The sequence below is a fragment of the Corapipo altera genome, unplaced genomic scaffold (assembly GCF_003945725.1).
Source record: "Corapipo altera isolate COAL_440 unplaced genomic scaffold, ASM394572v1 24b, whole genome shotgun sequence".
Lineage (NCBI taxonomy): Eukaryota > Metazoa > Chordata > Aves > Passeriformes > Pipridae > Corapipo > Corapipo altera.
This window is the reverse complement of record NW_020884888.1, coordinates 13,473,552-13,496,024: the sequence shown is the minus strand read 5'-3', so window position 1 is coordinate 13,496,024 and position 22,473 is coordinate 13,473,552. Positions and strand designations below refer to the sequence as shown.

The 22,473-nt window shown below is 41.3% G+C and overlaps 2 protein-coding genes across 6 annotated transcripts in view; one reads left to right on the top strand and one right to left on the bottom strand.

The window, feature by feature from the left end:
• Positions 1-8,132: 8,132 nt before the first annotated feature.
• CCT5 (chaperonin containing TCP1 subunit 5) lies at positions 8,133-16,358 on the bottom strand. Its single transcript, XM_027643911.1, has 11 exons — positions 16,188-16,358; positions 15,158-15,218; positions 14,904-15,068; positions 14,208-14,406; positions 13,265-13,457; positions 12,204-12,353; positions 11,763-11,882; positions 11,209-11,394; positions 9,853-9,990; positions 9,292-9,472; positions 8,133-8,419 (listed from the first exon to the last, which is right to left on the bottom strand). The coding sequence occupies exons 1-11, from the start codon at positions 16,290-16,292 to the stop codon at positions 8,292-8,294; spliced, it is 1,626 nt and encodes a 541-aa protein (XP_027499712.1). The 5' UTR covers positions 16,293-16,358; the 3' UTR covers positions 8,133-8,291.
• A 105-nt stretch (positions 16,359-16,463) lies between these two features.
• ATPSCKMT (ATP synthase c subunit lysine N-methyltransferase) overlaps positions 16,464-22,473 on the top strand; it is a 9,927-nt gene continuing 3,917 nt past the window's right edge. Inside the window, exons 1-4 of one of the 5 annotated variants that reach the window (XM_027643983.1) lie at positions 16,464-16,652; positions 17,256-17,527; positions 18,580-18,717; positions 19,454-19,504. In XM_027643983.1, coding sequence (XP_027499784.1) covers positions 17,261-17,527; positions 18,580-18,717; positions 19,454-19,504 — 456 coding nt within the window. In that variant the 5' untranslated portion in view covers positions 16,464-16,652; positions 17,256-17,260. Of the gene's footprint in view, positions 16,722-16,760; positions 16,978-17,001; positions 17,096-17,253; positions 17,528-18,579; positions 18,718-19,453; positions 19,505-22,473 lie in introns of those variants that run through there. The other 4 variants (XM_027643981.1, XM_027643982.1, XM_027643984.1 and 1 more) reach the window with 4 other exon arrangements.

Below are 22,473 nucleotides of genomic sequence, written 5' to 3'. Positions count from 1 at the left end.
TGTTAGCTGTTGCACTTCTACTCGAAAGCATTAATATTCAGTGCCCAGTTTTGGAATAGGTACATTTTCTGTTCTCCGCTCTTCCTAAACAATCAGAGCTGGAGGTTACATACTTTTTATATTAGCAAAAGAGAAGAAATTGCTGAAAGCTTTGTCAAGGAAGAGAAGGCAAAGCTGTGCTGATCTGTCCACCTTGTGGACACTTGCATGATCCTAGCACGAAAGAGCAAGAGAGAGAGCTTGACCCAGATCCTGAGGAGTCAGAAATGGAGCTTCCATGGGATTTGTAGCAGTAGCTTTTCTTAGAGAGTGAGTCAAGCTAAAAAGCAAGGCAGCATAGCAAGTATTAAGAGGATGTGCCATTGCAATGTTGTGCCAAAGTTACTCAGCTAAGGATGTTTCCTAAGTGGATTTTCAGTCATTTCAGTCACTCTTTCTTCCCCAGCACTTGCCATACATTACCTTCTGTCCCTCTGTGCTCATTGCCTGTCACTAGCACTTGCACTCACTTAACCTTAACTATTAGTGCTACCCTTATATCAAATGCAGTGCTGGAAACTTGCCTTTCCCGGCTTTTGGCCTCCTTTCAATTACAACAGACGTGTTAATGAGAAGACCTCATATCTAAGCGTCTAGTCAAGGCACTTGCAAAATGCCAGCCAGGACAGTAGCTGGATGTGAAAAAAAGAAACCCGCTAACGTCAGCTCAGAGCAAGACTCATATTCAAAGAGCAGCAGAGACCACCTGGGACAAGCATGTGAAGAGATGGCTCAGTGATCCTTGGAGAAGTGTTATGTTCACTGGAAAACCCAGCTGAGTGTGGGGACTATCAACTCCTGCCAGCAGGTTGTGGGTACACACACCTGGCAGCAGGCGGCTGAGGAGTCAGTGGTGTACGCGTGGGAGAAAGGTCAGGAGATTGTACAGGACTTTTCGCTTGTGAGTTGGATGATGAAGATGGTCAGTGAGTGATGAATATGAGCAGCTGGTAGAGAATTTCACCACGAGACTGTTCAGTTAGAGGGTGGGAACTCAGCAATTTTCGTATTGGGCAGGGTTTTTTAATGATACTCTGAGAACTAGGTGTCATAAGGCACGTAAATCAAAGCAGCTTCTTGAAACTGAGATAGTCTGAGGCCCTGATGCCCTGAGATCTGAGCAGCTGAGGTGACACTAGATAGTCCCCTGAGTACATGGGCTCTGCTTGTGCCAGCAGTGAAACCACTCCTTCCTGATCTGGAGTGAAAAAATAAATGACATTTTTTAGGAATCAGCTTAGTTACTTAGGGGTTTTTACATGGTTTAAAAAGATATTATACTTTATCAGAAATCACAAAATTTTTAAATTCAAAACAGAGTTTTAAATATTTGTGTTATATTTATTTTTCTTTTTAAAACAAATAATTTCAAATTAAATGTGAATTCAAGGAAATCTTTTCAAGACTGTTCATTTGATATCCAACTAATAAAAATATTTAGAGAAGGAAAGTAATGCTGCTTTAGTGTCATCTCTGTAAATTTTATTGAGCTAAAGTTTTTTGCTTATTGAACTGATATAATATTGACCCAAACATAAAACAATTTTATTTATTTTCTGCCAGAACTTAGGGTATGGGAAGAATATACTCTTCCTGTAACTTTGGATTATGTTCCAAGAAAAGAGGTACATTTAAAGGCCTTTTTAAAAGTCTTAGACAACTACATAATTTTGACAATTGCTTTATGAGAATCAGAATCTGTCTGCCAGTTCACCAGTGTTAGCCAGTGTTAGCCAGTTCTTGTTCTTTACCTCAGCCAGTTTTATCTATATAGCACAAAGTTTGAAGAGCTTGCCTCAACATAGTTATACTTCCTAAACATTTATACTTACTGAACATCTTGTCTTATCTAATATCCTGTCCCTTAAAAATTAGTTATAAGAACAGGTCAAGTATATGGTGACAACGATGCCCGGTTTTCAGCAGATTTTGACTTAGGAGGAGCCTGCAGATAAATGGACACCTCAAATGTAGTGTTCCTTGATAGATTTTTCTCCCCCATGGATTTGAGAATGAAACTACACATTGGAGTGTAGGGAAGGGAATATATAGTCCTTGGCAGTGCAGCCAGTTCACGGAGAGAAGGAAGAAAGAAATCTGCCATTATTTGGATGGAGGCAAAGAAGAAGTGAAGCACCAGCTAAGTAGAATAGGAATCCCTGAGACATGACCACAGTTCAAATGAGTAACTGAGCAGTGAGGAGTTAATGCTTTGCTCTGCCTCAAACACAAGTGAACATTGCAGCTGACAAGTTAGAACAGGATGTGCCTGGAAGTACTGATGTAGGAGAGCACCCTTCTGGAGCCAACTTCTCTGTTCTGGTCCATGAAGACTGCACAACACAGAATAGCACGAGTGCAGAAGTGGGGTCAAGGAGTGGGCAAGACCAGTAGAGGGGGATCAAGACCACCAAAAGACCCTCAAAGACTCCCAGCTGGTTTCCAGAAAGGTCCAGAAGAATGGACTGCTCATGCTCACTCACACAAAGAGTAAGAAACCCTATCCCAGGGCAGGGAAAAATTACCTATTAGAAGGTGCCTCCACAAAGCTTGGGTGGCTTCCTCAGGACTCTGGACATCTGTCGGCTGGATTGACTGTTGGTCTTCTTTCTTCTCTTTTCTGATCTGTCTTTCTCTCTCCTCTTCTTCCCCCTTTCCTTTTAGTCTTTTGTTTGTCTTATTATTAGAAAGTAGGGTCAAAACATTTATCAATTTCCATGCTGAGTGTGTTTTGCTAATAAAACTTCGTGAGCTTTCTTCTCTGGATCCTCTTGGCTTTTGCTATTCTTTTTTGACCATATACATCTATGAATCTTGGGTGCTCCCTTCTTTGTAGGAGTGGGACACAGCAGTCACCAAGTCTAGCATCATAGTTTACTCATAGCATTTTGAAGTTCCTCATTGCTGCTCCCTCCTTAAACACTGCACCGGGATAATTCAAAATGAAGCTGAAGCAGTTGTGATCTTTTCTTGTTGGCAGAAAACACTGTATCCCATTATGGGCCCTACTGCAAACAGAAAAAGAGTTAGAATACACACCAAGTGTTTATAATCCTGTGTTCACAGCTGCTCGACTTTTTTGAGAGAGCAAGAGAGCTTATGGTAGTACCCCATCCCAGAGAGCTGATGTGTTCAGCAAACAGTGATAACATTACTCATACTGATAACTATTTTCTAATTCTAATATTTTGATCTTCTTTACCTGACTAAAGTTCCGAGTGCCCACCATTCATTATAATCAAGTGCTGATTTCCTTGAGATTCCCCAGCTTTCCTTTGCTTGCTCCACTTCTGCTTTCCTAGACCTTGCTTGTACACTGCAGGAGAGCTGCCTGTGCCAGAGTAAGGACTCCTCCAATGGCCTCCTGACATTCTCTTTCCAGACAACTTCTGGACACCTTTTTCTTCCAGAGCTCCTCAACATCATTGCACCCAAAAAAGAAGAGCAGAGCAGGTCCAGTCGCAGTTACCAGGGTCAGAGAAAAGTCAAGATCATCAGGCAAGTATGACTTGACAAGGCAAGGCTAAGGACAATCTGGGAAGTCAATCCAGCATCAGTATCAGCAAAGCACAAGCATAGCTTAGACATAGTTCAGGCAAGGAGTGAGGGCATGGGCTGAGCTTAAATGCAGCTCTGGAGCAAAAGTGGGAGAGCTTTTCCCCAGCATTTTCCCCAGAAGTCTGATTAAGGTGACAAGTAGCCAATCCCGTGGTGTGGGAAGCCAGGGGAGCACACTCAGGCCCTGACAGCAGTGTCCCATGTTCAATGAGCACTCAGGCACCAGAGAGCTGGCAGGGACCAGTGCCTGTTCTGCTGCTGTTCAGCACTGAAAGGCAGGAGCCTTACCACAACACAACACAACTACTGGTCTCAAATAGCTCAGGGAGGAATCTCACAAGGATGCAGATTCTAGTGCATGTACATCAGGCAGGAATCACAGAGTCTGTGTTACAGAGAAGGTACTAAAGGTTTACTCCATAGTCATTTGAGTTTAGCAAACTGTCTCTCTTGTATCACAGAGATAAGTTGTTTACAAACCAAACACTGTCAGTCCATTTAATTAGCTCTTTAGCATGGTGAGAAATGTTCTCTGGCAGAGAGTTCCTGGGAAAACCTCCAAGATGTGAAATGGAGAAGGAGAACATACAAGGCTAGTGTCCCAGACCCAAACCTCACAGTTGAATCATCCCTCTTTGGATGATGGTGAACTGAGCCCAGAGAATGTAATAGCCATCTTCATGGCCAATGTAACAGTAATTTTTAGCAGTGCAAGGGACACTCATGCCATCTTGCCACAGAGGAGAGCAGCTTCCACGGTGCCCTCTTTTCTTACAGATGTAGCATAAAAACATACAGCCCTGACACGTTCTGGAGCTGCCCAGCTTAGTTTACATAGGTCTGGGTCTAGCTATCCTAATATTCAGGTGTCTTGATATTAGCAAGATAGCTAGCAGAGTGTTAGCAAGACTGCTTGACTTGTTCCACTAAAGACCCCATCTGCAAGCTTGTCAGATTGGATCATTCAGACAGGAACTGCTCACATTATGAGGCATCTTTCCCCATGAAGTATGCAAAAATGGTCAAACAGCAGGTTTTTTTCCTAAACAAAGGAAAAATGTGTTAGTTATAAGAAGTGTCTGTAGAGAAACAACAATGTTGTTTCACAGGTCTGCTTAACCCTATTCCTGAAAAAAAAAATCCACTCAAACCCGATTTCTCTGAATCACTGTGGTATGCTCGAAGTCAGAAGCTCAGCTCTAAGCTCAGAAGCATGGCCCTGAGCTCAGAACCACTGCACTCCACAGCTGCTGCAGGCTGGGTGTGAGCAGGAGGGATGGAGAGGAATCTACATGCTGTGCTCTTGGCAGCCTTGCATTGTGTACTCGCACAGACAAGCACTGGGTCAGCATAGAGATGGGAGAGATCAGAGGAGGAAAAGGAGCCCAGGTTTGGGAACACAACAAGAGAGAATAAGAAATGAGGCTGGGAACAGCCAGCTGGTAACATAGAGGCAGGGCTTGGTAAGGGTCCTAGGAAGATGTGAAAACTTGGATGTGATCAAGGACACAGGGCCAGTCATGAAATTAGCTCAAGTCACTGAGCCCTTGAGGGCAATTCAGAAAGATTCAGATCTTGCTGATGACATATATGTGCCATGTCAGAGATACTGGGAAAGACCTGCCGGCTGCCTCACCTCGCTTTTAAAAAACCTGGATACAGTTTGCTATGGCAGTGATAGGCATATGTTGCCCTCCTGTGGTGAGCCTCGCATTTTCCCTGGAGTAAGGGAGTAGTACTTGAAGGGACTGGGACCTGCAGCTCCAAACACACCACTGGGCTAGGCTTTTATTTCCCAGTGGTTACAAACGCACCATTATTAATTTGAACATTGACAGTGTTTGTCTCCCACAACCTTGGCGGTATTCAGATACATTTACTGTTTTGTTTGCCAGACCCACACACAAAGTCCCAATACAGGTATTCCCATTGTTCTGTCAAAACACAAATTTAATTACTCCTGCCACGAAAGTGTACCAGTTTGAGCTGCACTGGTTTCATTAATTTGGTTTAATACTTTCAGTTGCATGTTGCATGCTGTGATGAAAGCCATTTGTCCTGCAATTGCCTCCATGCAGCCATGACTGACAGTGCTAATGTTGAACTACAAACCTCCGAAAAATTAACCACTTAAATTTCTTACAATTTTGTCAAAGTTCCATTACCAAGCTTCAGACTTCCCATACTAAGATATATTTGAATGTTAAAAAATATTTATATACAGAGCACAAAATGTTTATTACTGTAAGTAAGATCAGCAAAGTCACAATTTCAGTTTTCAAAATAAATTGTCCTGTGTTCCTAGAGGCTTCTGAATTAAGCAGTGATTACAGTTAAAATCTGCCCTGGGAAGAAAACCACCCAAACCCAACATACTACCACCAAGTTCTGACCAGGTCTCAGGTTACACCTTAGAGACTACCAGCTCATCCTGCTGATGATCTGTCCAATGCTACAGTCAGCTCCCAGTTGCTGTCAGCCAACCCTAGGTACCATCTGCAGAGCACATCTGCAGAACTTTCCTCCTGGCCACTTGCAGCAGTGCCTGCATGGACCTCTCCCTCCTGTTCCTGCTCCACATCTTCCACTCAGAACATCCAAAAATGATGTGCAGTACTGTCCATTTCTTCCTGGCACCTCACATCTCAGAGGAGTCACAATATCTAAGCCATGCCAAAGGAAAAGTAACTGAAAAAGAGTTGATAGGTGAAACTGAAATAATTTAGTAACGGGATTCACCAGTGTGGACAGATAGGTGTGCTGGCCTTGAGTGGGATGAAGTTAATTTTCTTCACATAGCTGGTATGCGGCTGTGCTTTAAGATTTGTGACCAAAACACTGCTGAAACCAATGTATTTGCTATTGTTTAACAGTGCATCAAAGCAGCCTCTGCTTTTCACCTTGTCCCTGACCAATGGGAAAGAGGCTGGGGGTCTGCAAGAGGCTGGGAGGGGTCACAACCAGGCAGATGACCTGAATTAGCCTCAGGGATAGCGCATGCCAAAGCTCCCCAAGTCACTGTTATGTGTGATAGAGCCCTTTTCCTGGAGATGGATGAATACCTGCCTAACCCTGGGAACCAGTGAATGAATTCCTTATTTTGCTTTGCTTTGCCTGGCTTTTACTTTGGCTATTAAACTTGTCTTTATGCCAACCCATGAGTTTTCTCACTTTTACTCTGATTTTCTCCCTCACTGCACCAGGGAAGAAGTGATAGAGCGATTGTGTGGGGCTTAGATGCCAGCTTGGGTTAAACCACAACTACAGGGGAGAGGAGGTGTAAGAAAAAACTAGTAAAATGGGAATAACTGCTTTCTCACTTCCTCTCTATCACATGTACAACTTCACTAAGGTGAAAGGGGTACATTAGTACAACTACATTACTCCCTTTTAAGTTCTGGCTACACCTGGGGTTTTTTTGTGTTAGTGAACAAAGAGATGGCTCTAAATGAGCTCAGATATTGATGGGCTTTTAGATTCACACTTACAACCCTGAACTGATTCAGAATGCCAGAGTTCAGCAGCAGTAAAACTGAATAACTGTTGCTGTCCAGTGAACTGCATATAAATGAAGCTAAGTTGGGAAAAGGTAAAAGAGTAACAAGGAAACACCCACTACTCACCAACAATGACAATAAAGCTTTGCATGATTTTCCTCAAACAGTTCTAGGAATATAACCAGTCCCACAAAAACTAAACTTGCTGTTTCTACCCTTCTCCCTCTATCAACACTCATTGCTTGGCACAAGTGAGGTATAGTCACAGCAAAAAACAATCAGAATCAGACCTGCTAGCAAACAGTAACCAGGAAAAAATTTCCTTTGTCCTACACTACACTGAAAATTTAAAACTATGCACGTGAAATGTAACACAAGTAATGCTGAATTGATATTTACAATACTTCCCTTGCTTTTGAAATATGCAAAAAAAATGTGTACATTAGGTTCTGGTCTACCACTTGTTTCTTGCTGATAGTAAGGTACCTTGCTTGTGAAACTAACAATTTTACTCTACCATTCCAAGATCATACAGGGGAACTTTGAAGTAAACCTCTCAATTGTGGTATTATAGACACAGTTCTGGGGAAAAAAAACTTAGGTGGATGTGTTTACTTCTGAAAAAAAAACCTCCTCACACATAAATCAACAACAGGGTACCAACAAGAGAAAAAAAATAGAAGCAACTGGAATCATGCAATACAGTTCCCTTAAATCTTCAGATTGAACCTTCATACTTGATATACTTAACATATGAGAATTACTGGAGGCTAAAATAATTAGTTAGTAACTAAATAATGAAATGAAAATTTATTTTAATAATTTCTGCTTGCTTCACTGAAGAGTGACAGACCTCTTAAAATGAGACTATGTGGGCTTTGCTCATAAGCAGCTAATAGTTAGCTGCAGGAGCAATGGAAAAGGACCCATGGAATTTTACTGCTGCATTATTTACGTTTTTTCCCTATAGATTCAGTGTTTTCTATGAATATTCATACTTGTCTAAGAAAAGATGCACCAATACTTCTGAAACAAGTCTTGAAATCACCAGTGCTAAATTGTGTTTTATTTCCAACAATTAGCCATTACAGTATGTGAAACAAAAAGCGTCCAAAATAAATAGCTGAAGATGAAGCATCAGTATACTACTGTCTTCGCTACTGTTGTGGCCCCTTAATGTTTCTTGCTTTTCAACCTTCATTCTTCAGATTCTCCAGGCCTACGGATATCATCAATCTTCAGGATCATTCTAACAACCTGAGTTGCCAGAGAAATCTGCTGTTTCTTACCAATCAAGGTTTCTATAACATGCTGCTGTTTCATATCTGCCAAAGGAAAGCAGAAGAATTAGATACTCTCCTCAAGACTAGATATTACATTTAACCTGAAATAGTAATTTCCATGTAATTTTATAGAACGTTTTGAAATTATTACTCTTGGCCACTGTAGTTTACAAACACCATTTGTACAAATTAATTTTACATCTGGGTTCTTACCAAAGATCTTGGGACATTAAGATCCAACTCTTCTCCCAACTAGCTCTTCCCTAACTGTAACTTTTCACCATTCTGCATTACTTTTTGAAAAGCACAGTTTCTATACACATATACTGAAAGCACCTTAAGGGCTGAGCAACTACTAAGGAAATGCAAGTTCAAATGCCATAAAACAGAAACACCTAATCAAAGAAAGGTTATGAATTGACAAATTCTGCACTTTACCCCGTTCTTTTGAAAAGAAAATAAGTTTTTATACACTGGCTCCTTAGTCTTCACTTGCTTGTTACATGTCTATATATGCAGACCTACTGGTGTGAGCAACACTATACGAAACTATTTTCAGCCTTTTGTTTACCTCACAATTATTTGCAGAGCTGCAGTGTAAACTGGATCACTAAAACTATGGTATTTAAAACACAGCCTGCTCATCTCATTATGAGAGTAGCTTCTTTTTTTCCTGTGCCACAATGTCAGCACACATCTTCAACTAATCTTGCCACCAAATAAAGGTTTTCAAGCAATATATATTTTCTTCCTGGTAGACATGTATGTATCTCTCCACCTGCATTCCCATTTATTATGACAAGGTGCAAGAGTCTGAATAACTGAAGCTGTTTAAACAAAAACATAGTAAGCATTTTGAGCTTTTGAGAAAGAAAAGCCTATAAGCTACTCCTCCTCCACACTGCAGTCCTTACCATTTGTTCCTTTCTGCAAACAGTCAATGCCGAGGGCTGGATTATTTTCTTTCACTTGCCTAGCCCGCACTTCAGTCATAGTCTGTATTGGATTCATACCACTATTCTCTGAGAGTGCCATGGGAATTACCTCCAGGGCATCTGCAAAAGCTCTCACAGCATACTGCTCCAAAGATGGGCACTAGAGGAAAAGAAATTTGAATTCAGAAGCTATTAACGCCAATGTTAGTAAAAGCAGATTTTTATACTAGCTATAAAATACATATGCACAACATGCAGATTTTATTGGGAATAAATTAACTGAGCTAATACCTCTGGATGATAACTACTTGTAAATTAAAAAAAAAAAAATTAAACTGCTCTTATCATAAAAGGAAAAATAGTATTAGTAATGACTTTTTACAGAGAAGGGAAGGAAAACTTTTAATGCTGGCTATCAGTGAATGTCAGAAAGTTCCACAACATGCATGTTTTGGAAGATCTTTGATGTTTTTCTGGAATCTCTAAAGGCAGACTTAATCCCTCATAAATTAAAGACAGTTTTAACTATTCCTTTCTCACCTTATCTGCTGCTTCACTGACTGCCAAGGCACAAGAAATTTCAGCTGCACCACCACCATACACAATACGATTATCACGAACGAGATTCCGGATTACACACAATGCATCATGAAGAGAACGCTTTGCTTCTTCAATGATCTGGAATTATAAAAAGCACGTATTTTACAATATACACATCTCAAGGCTATGAAGAGGTATTTCCTAATACAGAAATGAAAACTGCAAATAAACTGTAGGATCTTCTCATGGCTCTAATGCAGCTCTACTGTTGCTATATTACTTCAAAATACAGAATGTTAGACATCCAGTGACAAAGAAAGAATAAAAATACATGTATCATTTCAGTGTTGTTAAATCTGTAATTAGGAAAGACAAAAACTTACGTAGTAGGGTTTTTAATCTGCTATATTTACAAAACACAAAACACCAAGATTTAAATGCCAACATTTTTTTCAACTGCAGTTTCTGTCAACTCCCAACTTCAACAGATGTAGGAGGATTTACCATATATTTAACAAATATATATTTAACACACTGTATATTTAACAACATACATTTAACAAACATACTTAACAAATACATATACTGGGCTGAGACTGATGTTCATTCAGCTTGTGAAAGAACTGCTTCTCAGTTTGCATCAATGTTGATTCAGAATTTGCCACCAGGACAAGTATGTCGGCATCGAGACAGGATTTGTCAATCCAGCTGTCCAGCTCTGTGGTTACAGAGGAGGACTTAACAAGTTATGCTAACCTTTTCAGCGGTATGTTTGCTTCCTTAAAGAACTTTTCAGGATACATTCTTTTTTCCTAAGTTTTTTCACTCAAAGCAGGACTTGACCTACAGTAAATAGAATTCAGTGCTAATAGTACAACCAAACCCCAGGTTAAGTACATAAGCATTTAAAATGGTCTCATTCTGGGAGGGTGGGGGGTGTAGGGTGTGTGTTGGTTTGGGTTTTTTATTTTTCATTTTGTTAACTGGACTAAATCAGAAGTTTACAACTAGGTCTACAATAAAACCTAATCTTTCAAAGATGTTAGTATTTATTCATAAAAGTGACCCACGAGAAAAAAAACAGAGAATCCACAGGTAAAATTATTTCTATATTTATGAATTATACGGTCTAATAGAGAGGGAGCAAAGTTTTTATTTAAGAACACAGAATATGAATCTAACAAGTGACTTCTGACACACAGTCATGACTGCCTACAACCCTTTATACCTTCTATTTGTCCACACTGCAAGGAAAATGTAGACAAAATCAAGAGGAGTTTATTAACATGCTTTAGAAAGAAACTACACATTCCGCAACTTATGTATCAAACATATGTAACAAACCAAGCATCTCACCATTTTATTTCCTCCTCTGATGAAAATGGTCACAGCTCTGGAATTCTGACACTGTTCAATGAGAAGCATTCTGTCCTTTGTTGTTCCAAAGGAGATCTCTCGGACAACACCCGCAAACCCCAGTTTCTCTGGTGTGAGTTCACAGAAGCGAGGAACAATGCGTCCTCCAGTCGCAATGGCGATTAACTGAAGTTAAACAACCACCAATTAAGATTTTTCCATTGCATTTTTCATAACATAAAACTAGTGAAAAATGCCTACTACAAAAGCTTATCTTCCCACCACTTGAAAGTATTTCAGGCGATGCTTTGTTTCTGCAAACTGCAAGACTGAAGCAGAAACGTTCCTAGACATCTAAAGTCACATACATAAACTGCAATTATAAACCATAATCCCATTTGCTGTATGTTCCTCCACAGATCCCCAATGATTTTTCTCCAATAGCCACCCATGCACACAATTACAGTTCTACCCAGAAAGCCTGAACTTTTAGCTGGTACAGCCTATTATTTAACAAATGTTTGACAACTGGTACAATGCCCAATTTTACTTACTTCTATTTCAGGTCCACCAACCCAACGAACAGCAGGCAGCTCATTCTGGAGCAGCAAGTGATTTGCCTCATCATCAAAACCCCATTGGCAAATAGCAAGGTTTGCACCAGTGTCTTTTATCTGAAATCAACAAAAATCATCAATCTTCTGATCAGAGCTAACACAGAAATGAAAAACAATCCCTTTGTGGTTTTAATTATCATAATTTTCTCAAAACAGAATTCTGAAGAAGAACCCTCTGGCATACATAGAGATCAAAATATATTTTAAACCAATGTGGCATCTCTTTCTTACATAAACTTAAGCTTTTATTCATAGCACTACAATTGCTTGTATGTTGCCTCCTATAAGGAGGCCTTTCCAGGAATAAATCAATGCATTATGCTATTTTGTGTAAAGGCTACAAAAGACAAAGAAAACAGAAATAATCCTGAAGACTACCTGCTTCACCATCTCTTCAAACTTCTCTTTTTCATATTTCTGCAGTGCCTTGTAGTCATCCACAGATGTGACATCAAGCTTATGTTTGGTTTTAGGCTTAGGTGGTTCGAATGGACAAGTAAGGATTGCAATTTTAACATCTTTTAGTTCCTGTGCAATTCAAAAAAAACCCCAAAAGTTGAGTTTTGACCTCATTAGCACCTCTTTCTTATATTTGCAAAACTTACAGACATATCTTTATAAACACGGGCATAGGAAGAAATGTGAAGACCATCTAACTTATTCTCAAGTGGAACTAACTATAACTAAATAATTCTGTCAATAATCTCTGTAACCCTCTTAGAATAAATTAGACGCTGTTTAAGCCCTTAACAATCTTTAACAGTGATGTCTTTTTATAGTTTAATGTTTAAAAACCAGGAAAAATTCAATGAAACTGTTATTCGCCCTATCCACAGCGACGACTGACAATACTAATAATTTTTATAGCAACACTTCAAGTACTATGTGACTGATATTTTTCACTAGTCTTCCTTTTTTTACAGAATAAACAGTGTCACCAGCTAGAAAAACAGTTAAGAATAGTAGAAGTTTTTAATTGCCTCCATTTTTCTTACAGTACACTGCCCACTGCCCAAAGACTTGGAGACCTTATCTACACTAAATATAATACAAGGACAGTTTCTGGGGTGTTCCAAACAGCACAACGTGGAAACTTAAAGATTAAGAAGCACTTCTTGATATTAACTTTTATTAAGCATATTAAGCCTATCACACACTATGGATGAGTATTTCTGCTTTACTGTAGAACTCTGCAATTGTCCTCACATAGTAGGACAGCAATTCCTCCCCTTGCCATAATCTTTCAATATTATTGTAAATTCTAAACTTCCAACATGAAGAATTCCACACTGCTCTCCCCTTCCTCTGTTGATACATGGGTAAAAAGCCAAGCCAAACCACAAGGTTGTTTAAATATTAAACAAATGCCAAGACAGCATGTGAAGACAATCTTATTTAAGCCATTACATGTGACAGACACACACAGGGACATCACTTACTTTAGGCATCTGTGGATGACTGAAATCTTTATCCACAATCACTCCTTTAACCAACTGTGTATCTTCCAGTCTACCTCCCACTTTGCCTTGTACCTTGATCAGCTCAAAATCAACATCTCTACGTTCCATGTCTGCTACTGTCAGTACAGCATTCACGGCAATTTCTGCCATTTGTCTGTGACAACGGTTAACTCTACATTTAAAAAAAAAATACAATTAGGTTGCATTACATTTCTTCAATCTGGGAAAAAAAAAAGTGATTCTATCAATCTCAAACAGCAGAAAGTATCACTATAGCTAGAAACTTTTGCACTCAACATTAAAAGTGAGGGTCCTGTCTGCTTGTTCACAGAAATAAAAGGTGCTGGATATGGCAGAAAACAGAACACACAATAGAGTTGCTGTAAACAGCCTTTGTGGACTCAATACAGTGAGGAGCACTAACTACCAATAAGCATTCAAATGACAGAAACTACTGTTAAGACAGTCCTGCAAAGGAAGCCCTTCCAACATCTGAACTACACACAGAATCCATAAAGGAAAATAAACTTATGGAACTATTCTGAGGTAAAATTTTTTTAGGAGAAAAACCCCCACAACAAACAAAACCTCTGAAACATTACACATAATTATTTTTATGAGATTTACATTACTCTTGGAATTTGTTGTGATGTAGAAATCTGGAACTAACAGGTTCGAATGAAGCTGATTCTGCGCTGTTTAACTTTATGGAATTGACCATTTCGAGACAAAGGATTCACAACATGAGTCCACTGAGAAATTAGCCAAAATGAAACGTAAGAGGGCCTTCAGCAGCACTTCAACAATGCAAACAATTTAATAATTCATCAAAACAACAAGATTTCTCCTTTCAAAACTCTTTGAAAACCACTCAAAGAGTTTTCAAGGGAAGCTTAAATATTCTGAAGTTTCTGTGACTTACACTTTAGAGCCTAGAGTCGTCTTTGCTGTCTGGATCAGAGGCTCAATGTTCTGTGGATCAACTGGAAAGCTGTCACTGATTTTGTCTAGATGCTCAATAGCAATGCGGGCTGCCTGCTCATAACCATCTGCTATTCTGATGGGGTGAATACCTCGATCTAGTAATTGCTCAGCCTGTTCCAATAATGCTCCAGCCAGAACTACAAAAAAAAAATTAAAGTAAGTTTCACCCTTGATTGGACCATCATTTTTAATACATTATCAACACATTAAAAAGCATGGTTTCTCATTTTTTCTGTAATATTATAGGAGTTCAAGGTTTCCTAAATAACAAAGTAACTCTAAACAACCTACTACTTGCTATGCTTAGAAAGAAAACACCATTAATGTTAAGACCAAAATGAAGCACAGGCACCAAGGTAGGACACGTAGAAGATTATGGAAGAAAACTATGCAGAAAAATGTTTAAAGTACAAAGAGGGCTCTCAGCATTACCTTAAAATACTCAGAAAAGACACAAAAGTGTCTTTCTGATTTAAGCGTTTCTAAGACAAGAACCTAAAAGGACACTGCAGCAATACTCTAAAGAAGTGCTACAGAAAAGCTACTGTTACTTCACACAAAATTTCTCAAAATAGCTGCAGAAACTTGATTTTAAAGCTGAAAAATCTTAGTTAAATTTAAAATACTTTCTTACCAACAACTCCAGTAGTTCCATCCCCAATTTCATCATCTTGAGATTTAGCCAGCTCCACCATAAGTTTGGCTATCTGGTGATCCACATCCATCATATTCAGGATGGTAGCACCATCATTTGTCACAGTCACCTCACCATCCTTGTCCACCATCATTTTATCCAAGCCTAAAAATACATGTTCAAAGCATGAAAGAAAATCTAGAAAATCCTTCAAAACAATTACTAAGAGAGAACCAGCAGAAGTGTTTTATTACCATTGGGCCCCAGGGATGTTCTTAGAGTACTTGCTACAGCCTTTGCTGCCATTATGTGAGACTAAAAAAACAAAGGAAAAAGAAGATAAATCATTACCATGCATTCTGAAATGATAACAATAAGATAAGAAAGATAAAGTAACGCAAATACTGTAACTGAACTGAGAACAACCAATTATGACTGAAAAAAAGACATCAATATATGCGTATTATCTTTATGCCAGAAACATTTCCTATGGCTTTTCTCGTATTGCTTGTGCTGGCTCTGCTAAAGCATGTAGAGCAGCCAAAGTGACAGTATCCATGTTTAAAGCAGGGCAGCAACAGGAGCAGGCAACGCTACAAGGAGAAGTCAGCGCAATTTTACTCATCACAGAATCACCATATTATGGTTGGAAAGGACCTTGAAGTTCCAACCCCCTGCCAGGGGCAGGGACACCTTCCACTCAGGTGGATGCTCAGAGCCCCATCCAACGGGACCTTGGACGCTGCCAGGGATGTGGAACCCACAGCCTCCCTGGGCAATCTGTGCCAATGCTTTCTCCGCTTGTCCCTCGCTATTTGTATCACCCGCACTCTCACACGGTGCCGACTCTCTCAGTCCCGGCCTTCCCGTTGCGGCCGCTCCGGGCGGGGGCCGGTGGTCCCATGGAGGGGCTGCGGGAGCCGCGGAGAGGGGCGCGCTGCACCACCTGCGGAGTTACGGCCCCAAAAGCCCGCAACGCCGGGGCGGATTCACGGCACGGTGACCGCACGGACGCCGTGCCGCGGATTCCCGGCCCCGAGGGCGATGTCTTTCCTCTCCCTCCATCCCTCCCACGCTTGCGGGCCTACACTGGGCTCCATCCACCCTGCACCATCCGCGGGGCTGCCGGAGAGCACGGCACCGCCTTGTCACCAGGGGCTCCGTCCTCCCACCCGCCCCTCTCAGCAGCACAGCACGGCACAGCATGGCATGGCGCGGCGCGGCCCACCCAGCGCGGGCCCACGGGCGAAACAGCGGCCCTGGCGGCCGCCCCGCCTCGCTCACCTTGAGCGCCTCGAGCCCCATCAGGCGCGTCTTGCGCTCCTGGTCCTTGAGGATGAGGAAGGGGCGCCCATACTCGTCAAACGCCAGAGTCCCCATGGCCGACATGGCTCCCGCTCGTGCCACTGCCGCCGCCGCTCGCGCGCTCCTCCCGGAAGCCGCCGCGCCCGCCGTGACGCCGCGCCCGGCCCTGCGCCTGCGTAGCCGGCGCCAGCGGGACATATTTCGCGGGCGGAACCTTTGTGGCGCCCCCAGCGGACCCTTCTGGAAGCGTCCGGCGTGGGGGGAGGTGGCATCCCCCAGTTCGCGGGGGCGGGGAGGGAGGATCTCCTCCAAGGGGGTGGAATATGGGCGCTGAGCGCGGCAGCAGCGGGCCGCATTGGGTGGCGTGAATGCGGCGGAGTGAAGACAGACACACGACGGAAGAAGTGTGTGCGGCAGAGTGAAGGCAGATACACGACGAAAAAAGTGTGCGCGGCGTTCCTCTCCGGAGCGCCTTCGGAAAGGTTTCTGTCCCCCACCCCGCATAGCGAAGTGGTACTTCCCTTCCCTATAAATTCCGTGGGATAAAGGTGACTGTGGGTTGGTTTGGGAGTGTTTGTTCGTGCTTGCGGTGTCCAGGCGGGCACTGGTGAATGTCGCCGTCCCCTAGAAAAAAGTTTCTCCTGGGAGGAAGAATAAGAGCTCCTCCGGGACGTTTCCCTGGGCGCAGGCTCCCAGGCGGTCCCCAGGCGGTCCCTGGCAGGGCCGTCCCTGCCTGCGCCGCCCTAGAGCTGTTCCGAGGTGCTCCCGGGTGGGGGGGCTGTGGGCTTACATGGAAACTGCGCTCCTGCCCTGAAACAGTGTAACCTCGTGCCTCGGCTTCTCAGCAACTGTAGCGTGTCCCTAGGGTCTGGGAACCGGCTAAAGGAACATAAGGGAGGGGGAGGGGGTTGTTTGACTGGGGTTTTTTTTCTTGGTTTTGTTTTGCTTTGTTTCGAATGTCCTCTCTATTTGATATAACACACTGCTTTATCTCAAGCGAGCGTTTAATAAAGCTATTAGTGAAAATACTCTTTTGTCAGCCCCCAGGTGCGATGTCTGAGGCGGTAGCAAAGGAGAGCCCGGAGCAGGATGGCGAGGGCGGCTCCAGGAGGAGCAGCTGGGGGCTGCTGGTCACGGCTGGGGTTGGTGGGACTTTGGTGGCCCTCTATGCTGTGGTCACCCCCTTTGTGACCCCAGCCCTGAGGAAGGTGTGCCTGCCCTTTGTTCCTGCAACTGCCACTCAGGTCCAGAATGTGCTGAAAATGTTGGAAAATAGAAGTGGCCCCCTAGTTGACATTGGTAGCGGGGATGGCCGCATTGTAAGTTATGGACATTGCCTTCCTTTCATACCGTGTCTCAAAAAAGTACCAAATTCTGTAGCTGTGGCTGCTGTTTTCTCATACTTACGAATGTTTTGTCTTTGGCATCCAGTGGTTTTGTTTGAGTCTTATGCAAAGGATCAAAGTTGAGAAAGTTTAGGTGAGTAATAAGCACTTTTTGCTCCAGTCTTGCAGCTTGACCAAGGCAGCATACAAAATGATAGCCTCGTCGTGGTGACTGGAGGGAATTGCCCTGCGTTCACATGAACAGATGCCATCAAAATATTGGTGCTGTGATTCCACATAGGTGTATAGCTGCAGCAAGTGACGCTGTGAGATTAAATAGCACTGTGCTTTTGGAGCTGCAGTTCAAGCTTAATGTATAAAGGTGGTAAGAGAAAAGGAGAATGAGAAATGACTGATAGATTACAAGAATAAAAATTCATAGTTCATCAGAAGTTTCTGGATTAAAACTTGTCAGTAACCTTTTAAATTATGTCTTAAACCTTTATTCTAGAAACTGGTGTCCTTTTGTTTTGTTTTTTTTTTTTTGAAAATATAGATCAAGAGATTACTTTCAGACTCTTGCTATTAGTATGTCATTTTGGCTTTGATTCAGGAGCTGCTCAAGTGCCTACCCCTCACTGCTTTTCAAACAAGTGGCCTAATTTTGAGCATTTTAACTTGTATGTTTCACTGTTCTCTCCATGGTCAATTTTGGTACTGTTTAATTCCAAGATAGTGTCGTGAATGTGTTTAATTAAACTTTATGTAAGTCATACATGTACTACAAGGTCACAGTTTTGCCCTATGAATGTTTATGAATTCATTTTGTTTGTCTGAATATACTAATTTCAATTGGATTAGTCATAATAGTAAAGTACAGTTTTGAGTTTCTGTTCACTATACTACACTATACTCTTGGGCATCTAAATCTGAGTGACTTACACAAGTGCTTTCTTTTGATTTATATTTTAAATAAAACTCTGTGCAACTGTTTAGATGAATAGGCTTTTATGTTTCTAAGTGAAAATTTGTTTTCTTTCTTGCAGGTGATAGCAGCTGCAAAAAAGGGATTCAAAGCTGTTGGATATGAATTAAATCCCTGGCTAGTTTGGTACTCCAGATACAGAGCCTGGAGAGATGGAGTACATCAGAATACCAAATTTTATATTTCAGACTTATGGAAGGTAGGTAGTGAAGTATGTAAGAAGGAATCTGGTATGACTGAGAGATTTTTGTGATTTGGAAATATTTTCCTGAAGGAACTGGAATGCTGACTGGCAACAAGGTGCTGTATTGGGCTTTGAGCAAAGTACTTGTGCTGGGAGTCAAGTTTCTACGGGCTTACTGCACTGCTCTGCTGGTTCTGTGCTTTGTTAATGTGCTGCCCTTTATCTGTAAAGGCTCCTGGAGCAGGCCTGTGGCTGATGAATTACGTGGGGCTTTTTTTGTGGGTTTGGGATTTTTTTTTTTTTTTTTCAGAGAGGAACATAGGAAAACTCCATGGCACTGACTGGAAGAACCCAGGCACTAGAATGCCTGGTATGTTTTTATAGCTAGCTAACATTTAACAAAAACTTAAACTATACATGATTTTAACATTTACAGAAGCTATGAAAAAACTCCAAACCTAGGTATAAATAAAATCATGTAGGTATTTTCTAAATTAATTCTTCCTGTGCTACTAGGATTGGTGCCATAATCTTGGCCAGACAGTAGAATTTTTTGCTGTTCAGCAATATAAAGTTTTCTTTTTGTGGAAATTTATGTGATGAAAAGTTAACATGGGATCTCCTTTCATATTTTTGTCTAAATTCCTGCTGAAAGAAGTGCAGCTAGAGGGATGGGGAGAAAAGAATGGTGAGAATGTCTCCAAATATAAATGCCATTTTCATTAAGACTCGTTCTCAATTTTTATTTTAGGTTTCTTTTTCCCATTATACAAATATTGTTGTTTTCGGCGTACCTCAGATGGTAAGTTTACTATTTTTACACTGTTTAATTATTTTAATACCAAGGCATTCAGTGATTGTACATTTATCTGCAAAGTGAACCAACCTGTAGCAGGTCACAGGTAGTCAGTAACAATCACAGAATGATAGAATGTTAAGGGGTTGAAAGACACCTTAAAGATCATCTAGTCCCGTCCTCCCTGCCATGGGCAGGGGCACCTCCCACTAGGTTGCTCAAGGCTTCATCCAACCTGACCTTGAACAGGGCACCCCCAGCCTCCCTGGGCAACCTGTTCCAGGGTCTCACCACTCTCACAGGAAAGAATTTCTTTCTACTATTTAACCTAAATTTCCCCTCTTTCAATTTGCACTAATTCCTCCTTGTCCTATCACTTCAGTTTCTGCCTAAGAGTCCCTCTCCAGCTTCCCTATAGGACTCCTTCGACACTGGAAGGTTGCTATGATGTCTCCACACAACCTTCTCTTCTCTAAGCTGAACAGCCATAACTTTCTCAGCCTGTCTTTGTAGGGGAAATGCTCCAGTCCTTTTATCAATTTCATGGCCTTCCTTCAGACTTGCTCCAACAGTTCCATGTCCTTATGTTGGGAGCACCAGAACTGTACACAGTACTCCAGATGGGGTCTCACCACAGCAGAGAGGCACAATCATATCCTTCAACCTGCTGGCCATGCTGCTTTTGTTGCGGCCCAGGATTCTGTTTGGCTTTCTGGGCTGGGAGTGCACCCTGCCAGCTCATGTTTTTGTCAACCATCACCCCCAAGTCTTTCTCTGCTGGGTTGTTCCCAATCACTTCTCTGCCCAACATGTAGGTGTGTCTGGGTTTTCTGTGACCTGCGTGTAGGACCTTGCAGTTTGGTTTGTTGAATTTCACAAGGTTTGCATCAGCCCACCTCTCAAGCCTGTCAAGGTCCCTCTGGGTGGCATCCCTTCCCTCCAGCATGTCAACTGCAGCATACAGCTTGGTGTTGTCACTGAATTTGCTGAGGGTGTGCTTGATCCCAAACAATAATATTTTGCTATTTCATTGTTGCTTCTTAATGTCCATGATAAAGCCTGGTAAAACTTGTAACAGTATGCAGACTGGAGCTCTGAAAACACACCTGTTTTTGAAAAGAATTTTCTGTCCATTCGTTTGGAATCAAATGAAAACTGCTGTGCTATAGTTGCTTGGAGGGAAGCCAATAAATTGGTTCTTGGAAATTTCAGTTTTTTGTTCTCAAAAAAGGAGTTTGCAGGGAGAAGATGAAGTAGGAAATTCACTACAACTGATTTTTGGGAGCCTTGTTAGAGGAGAGTGTTGAACTTTGCTTATGTTCTCCAAAAACCAGAGCACCTCAAGTAGGCAAGCAGCTGATATATTGAAATGACCCCTTGTCCACGTGTGGATTGTGAGGGTTTGGGAAGGTACACAAATAGTTCAAGTAGCTCTCTAGCCTATGTTCAGTGTGTCCCTGTGGAAAATGCATTCTTTAAAACTAGTGTAGAAATTGAGTTGCATAGACTGCTTTAGTGCTCTCCTAATTGAGTTCCAGCAGGGGGCAATACAAACGTTTGGATTTGCAGTCAGGAATTCTGCCATGGCACCGAGGGGGAAAAGTGTGGGTGAAGAAAGCGGCTTTGGTGAATTAGAAATTAACAAATGCCCTGGGAAAACGTGGGTAATCCCAGCAGAAATACTGACTTAACTTTAAATGTAATAAAGTGGGATAAATTAGTAACAGCTGTGATAGAAAGAGTAACTATAGGGCTCAGAAAAACCTGTAAATCCTAGGCTAAATTCTTTCTGTAGAAATGCTGTCATAAATGCAACAGATGCAAGCATACGAACCTGTGTTTCCTGAGCATTCATTTGTTTATGATCCCCTTTAAAGTTACTTCAGTCACAGCCTTCTGGAGTGACTGAATTAAGTTTTTTAGAAGCCTTAATAAATTTTTTCTTTTTTTTACTGAGGACAATAGATTTCCTTAGCTTTTTTAATAATGCTGGTCTGACTTGATGCTGCCACACAGTGCTTTTATTTCATATGCAAGATTAGCTTACAAAACTTGGATTTATTTATCTTCAGGGAAAACTAAGACCTCTCTTGTTCTTGCAAGCATCTGGGGGAAGGTGCATTTGCTTCTGAGTCATTGTAGAGAGAGAGACTTTTACTTGTTCAGGTTGGATGATGGAATTCTTACCAGGTGTTCATGTTCGCAGCTTTTGTGTATTTAACTGATTATATACTGTTCAAAAGGTTTACTGAACTATCTATCTCAGCCTTTGCCTGACATAATATACATAAAATACAGTATGATTTAACACCTAAAGTAACTGATGGATTTAACTTAAAAACTATTTTGAGTGGTTCAAGGATGCAATTCTTCCTGTTTGAACTATTAATGATGTTTTCGAATTTAAGGGAACATAGATATGCAGTTTCAATAATTTTCATAATAACTCATTAAAAATTAGACCATGTCTCTATTTGTAATTTCTGTAACAAATTAGACCTTCTTCTACTGCTGTCTCCTCTTAGTTTTAGGTACCACAGTGGGCTTATTTTTCTAGTTTGTTCAAGGTGCAGTAGCAAAAATGTTTAAAAGCATTTATGGTATGGATGAAATCAGAGCATAGAATACTTAAAAATGTTTGGAGGCAACTCTTTGATATTTCGGGTCTATGACTATAATAATGTTCCTAAAATATTCTCTTGTAAGCTTAAATGCAGCTATAACAGGATATTACATCAAAGGCACACCCTGCATGTATGTGACAGCGGAAGTTACCTGCACCCTTTGGAAATACATTTTCTTCAGTCAGTCTTGTTTGGGGTTTTTTTTTTGTTTGTTTGTTTTTGTTTGTTTTGTTTGTTTTTGTTTGGGTTTTGTTTGTTTGTTTTTGTTCGGGTTTTGTTTGTTTTTGTTTGGTTTGGTTGTGGTTTTGTTTGTGTTTGTTTGTGTTTGTTTGTGTTTGTTTGTGTTTGTTT

Coding starts and splice junctions, on each gene's coding strand:
- CCT5 (XM_027643911.1), bottom strand. CDS start 16,292: ATGTCGGCCATGGGGACTCTGGCGTTTGACGAGTATGGGCGCCCCTTC. Junction 13,458..14,207: donor ACGACTCTAGGCTCTAAAGT/GTAAGTCACAGA, acceptor TTTTAAATGTAG/AGTTAACCGTTGTCACAGAC. Junction 11,395..11,762: donor TTGGTGGACCTGAAATAGAA/GTAAGTAAAATT, acceptor GTTTAACTTCAG/TTAATCGCCATTGCGACTGG.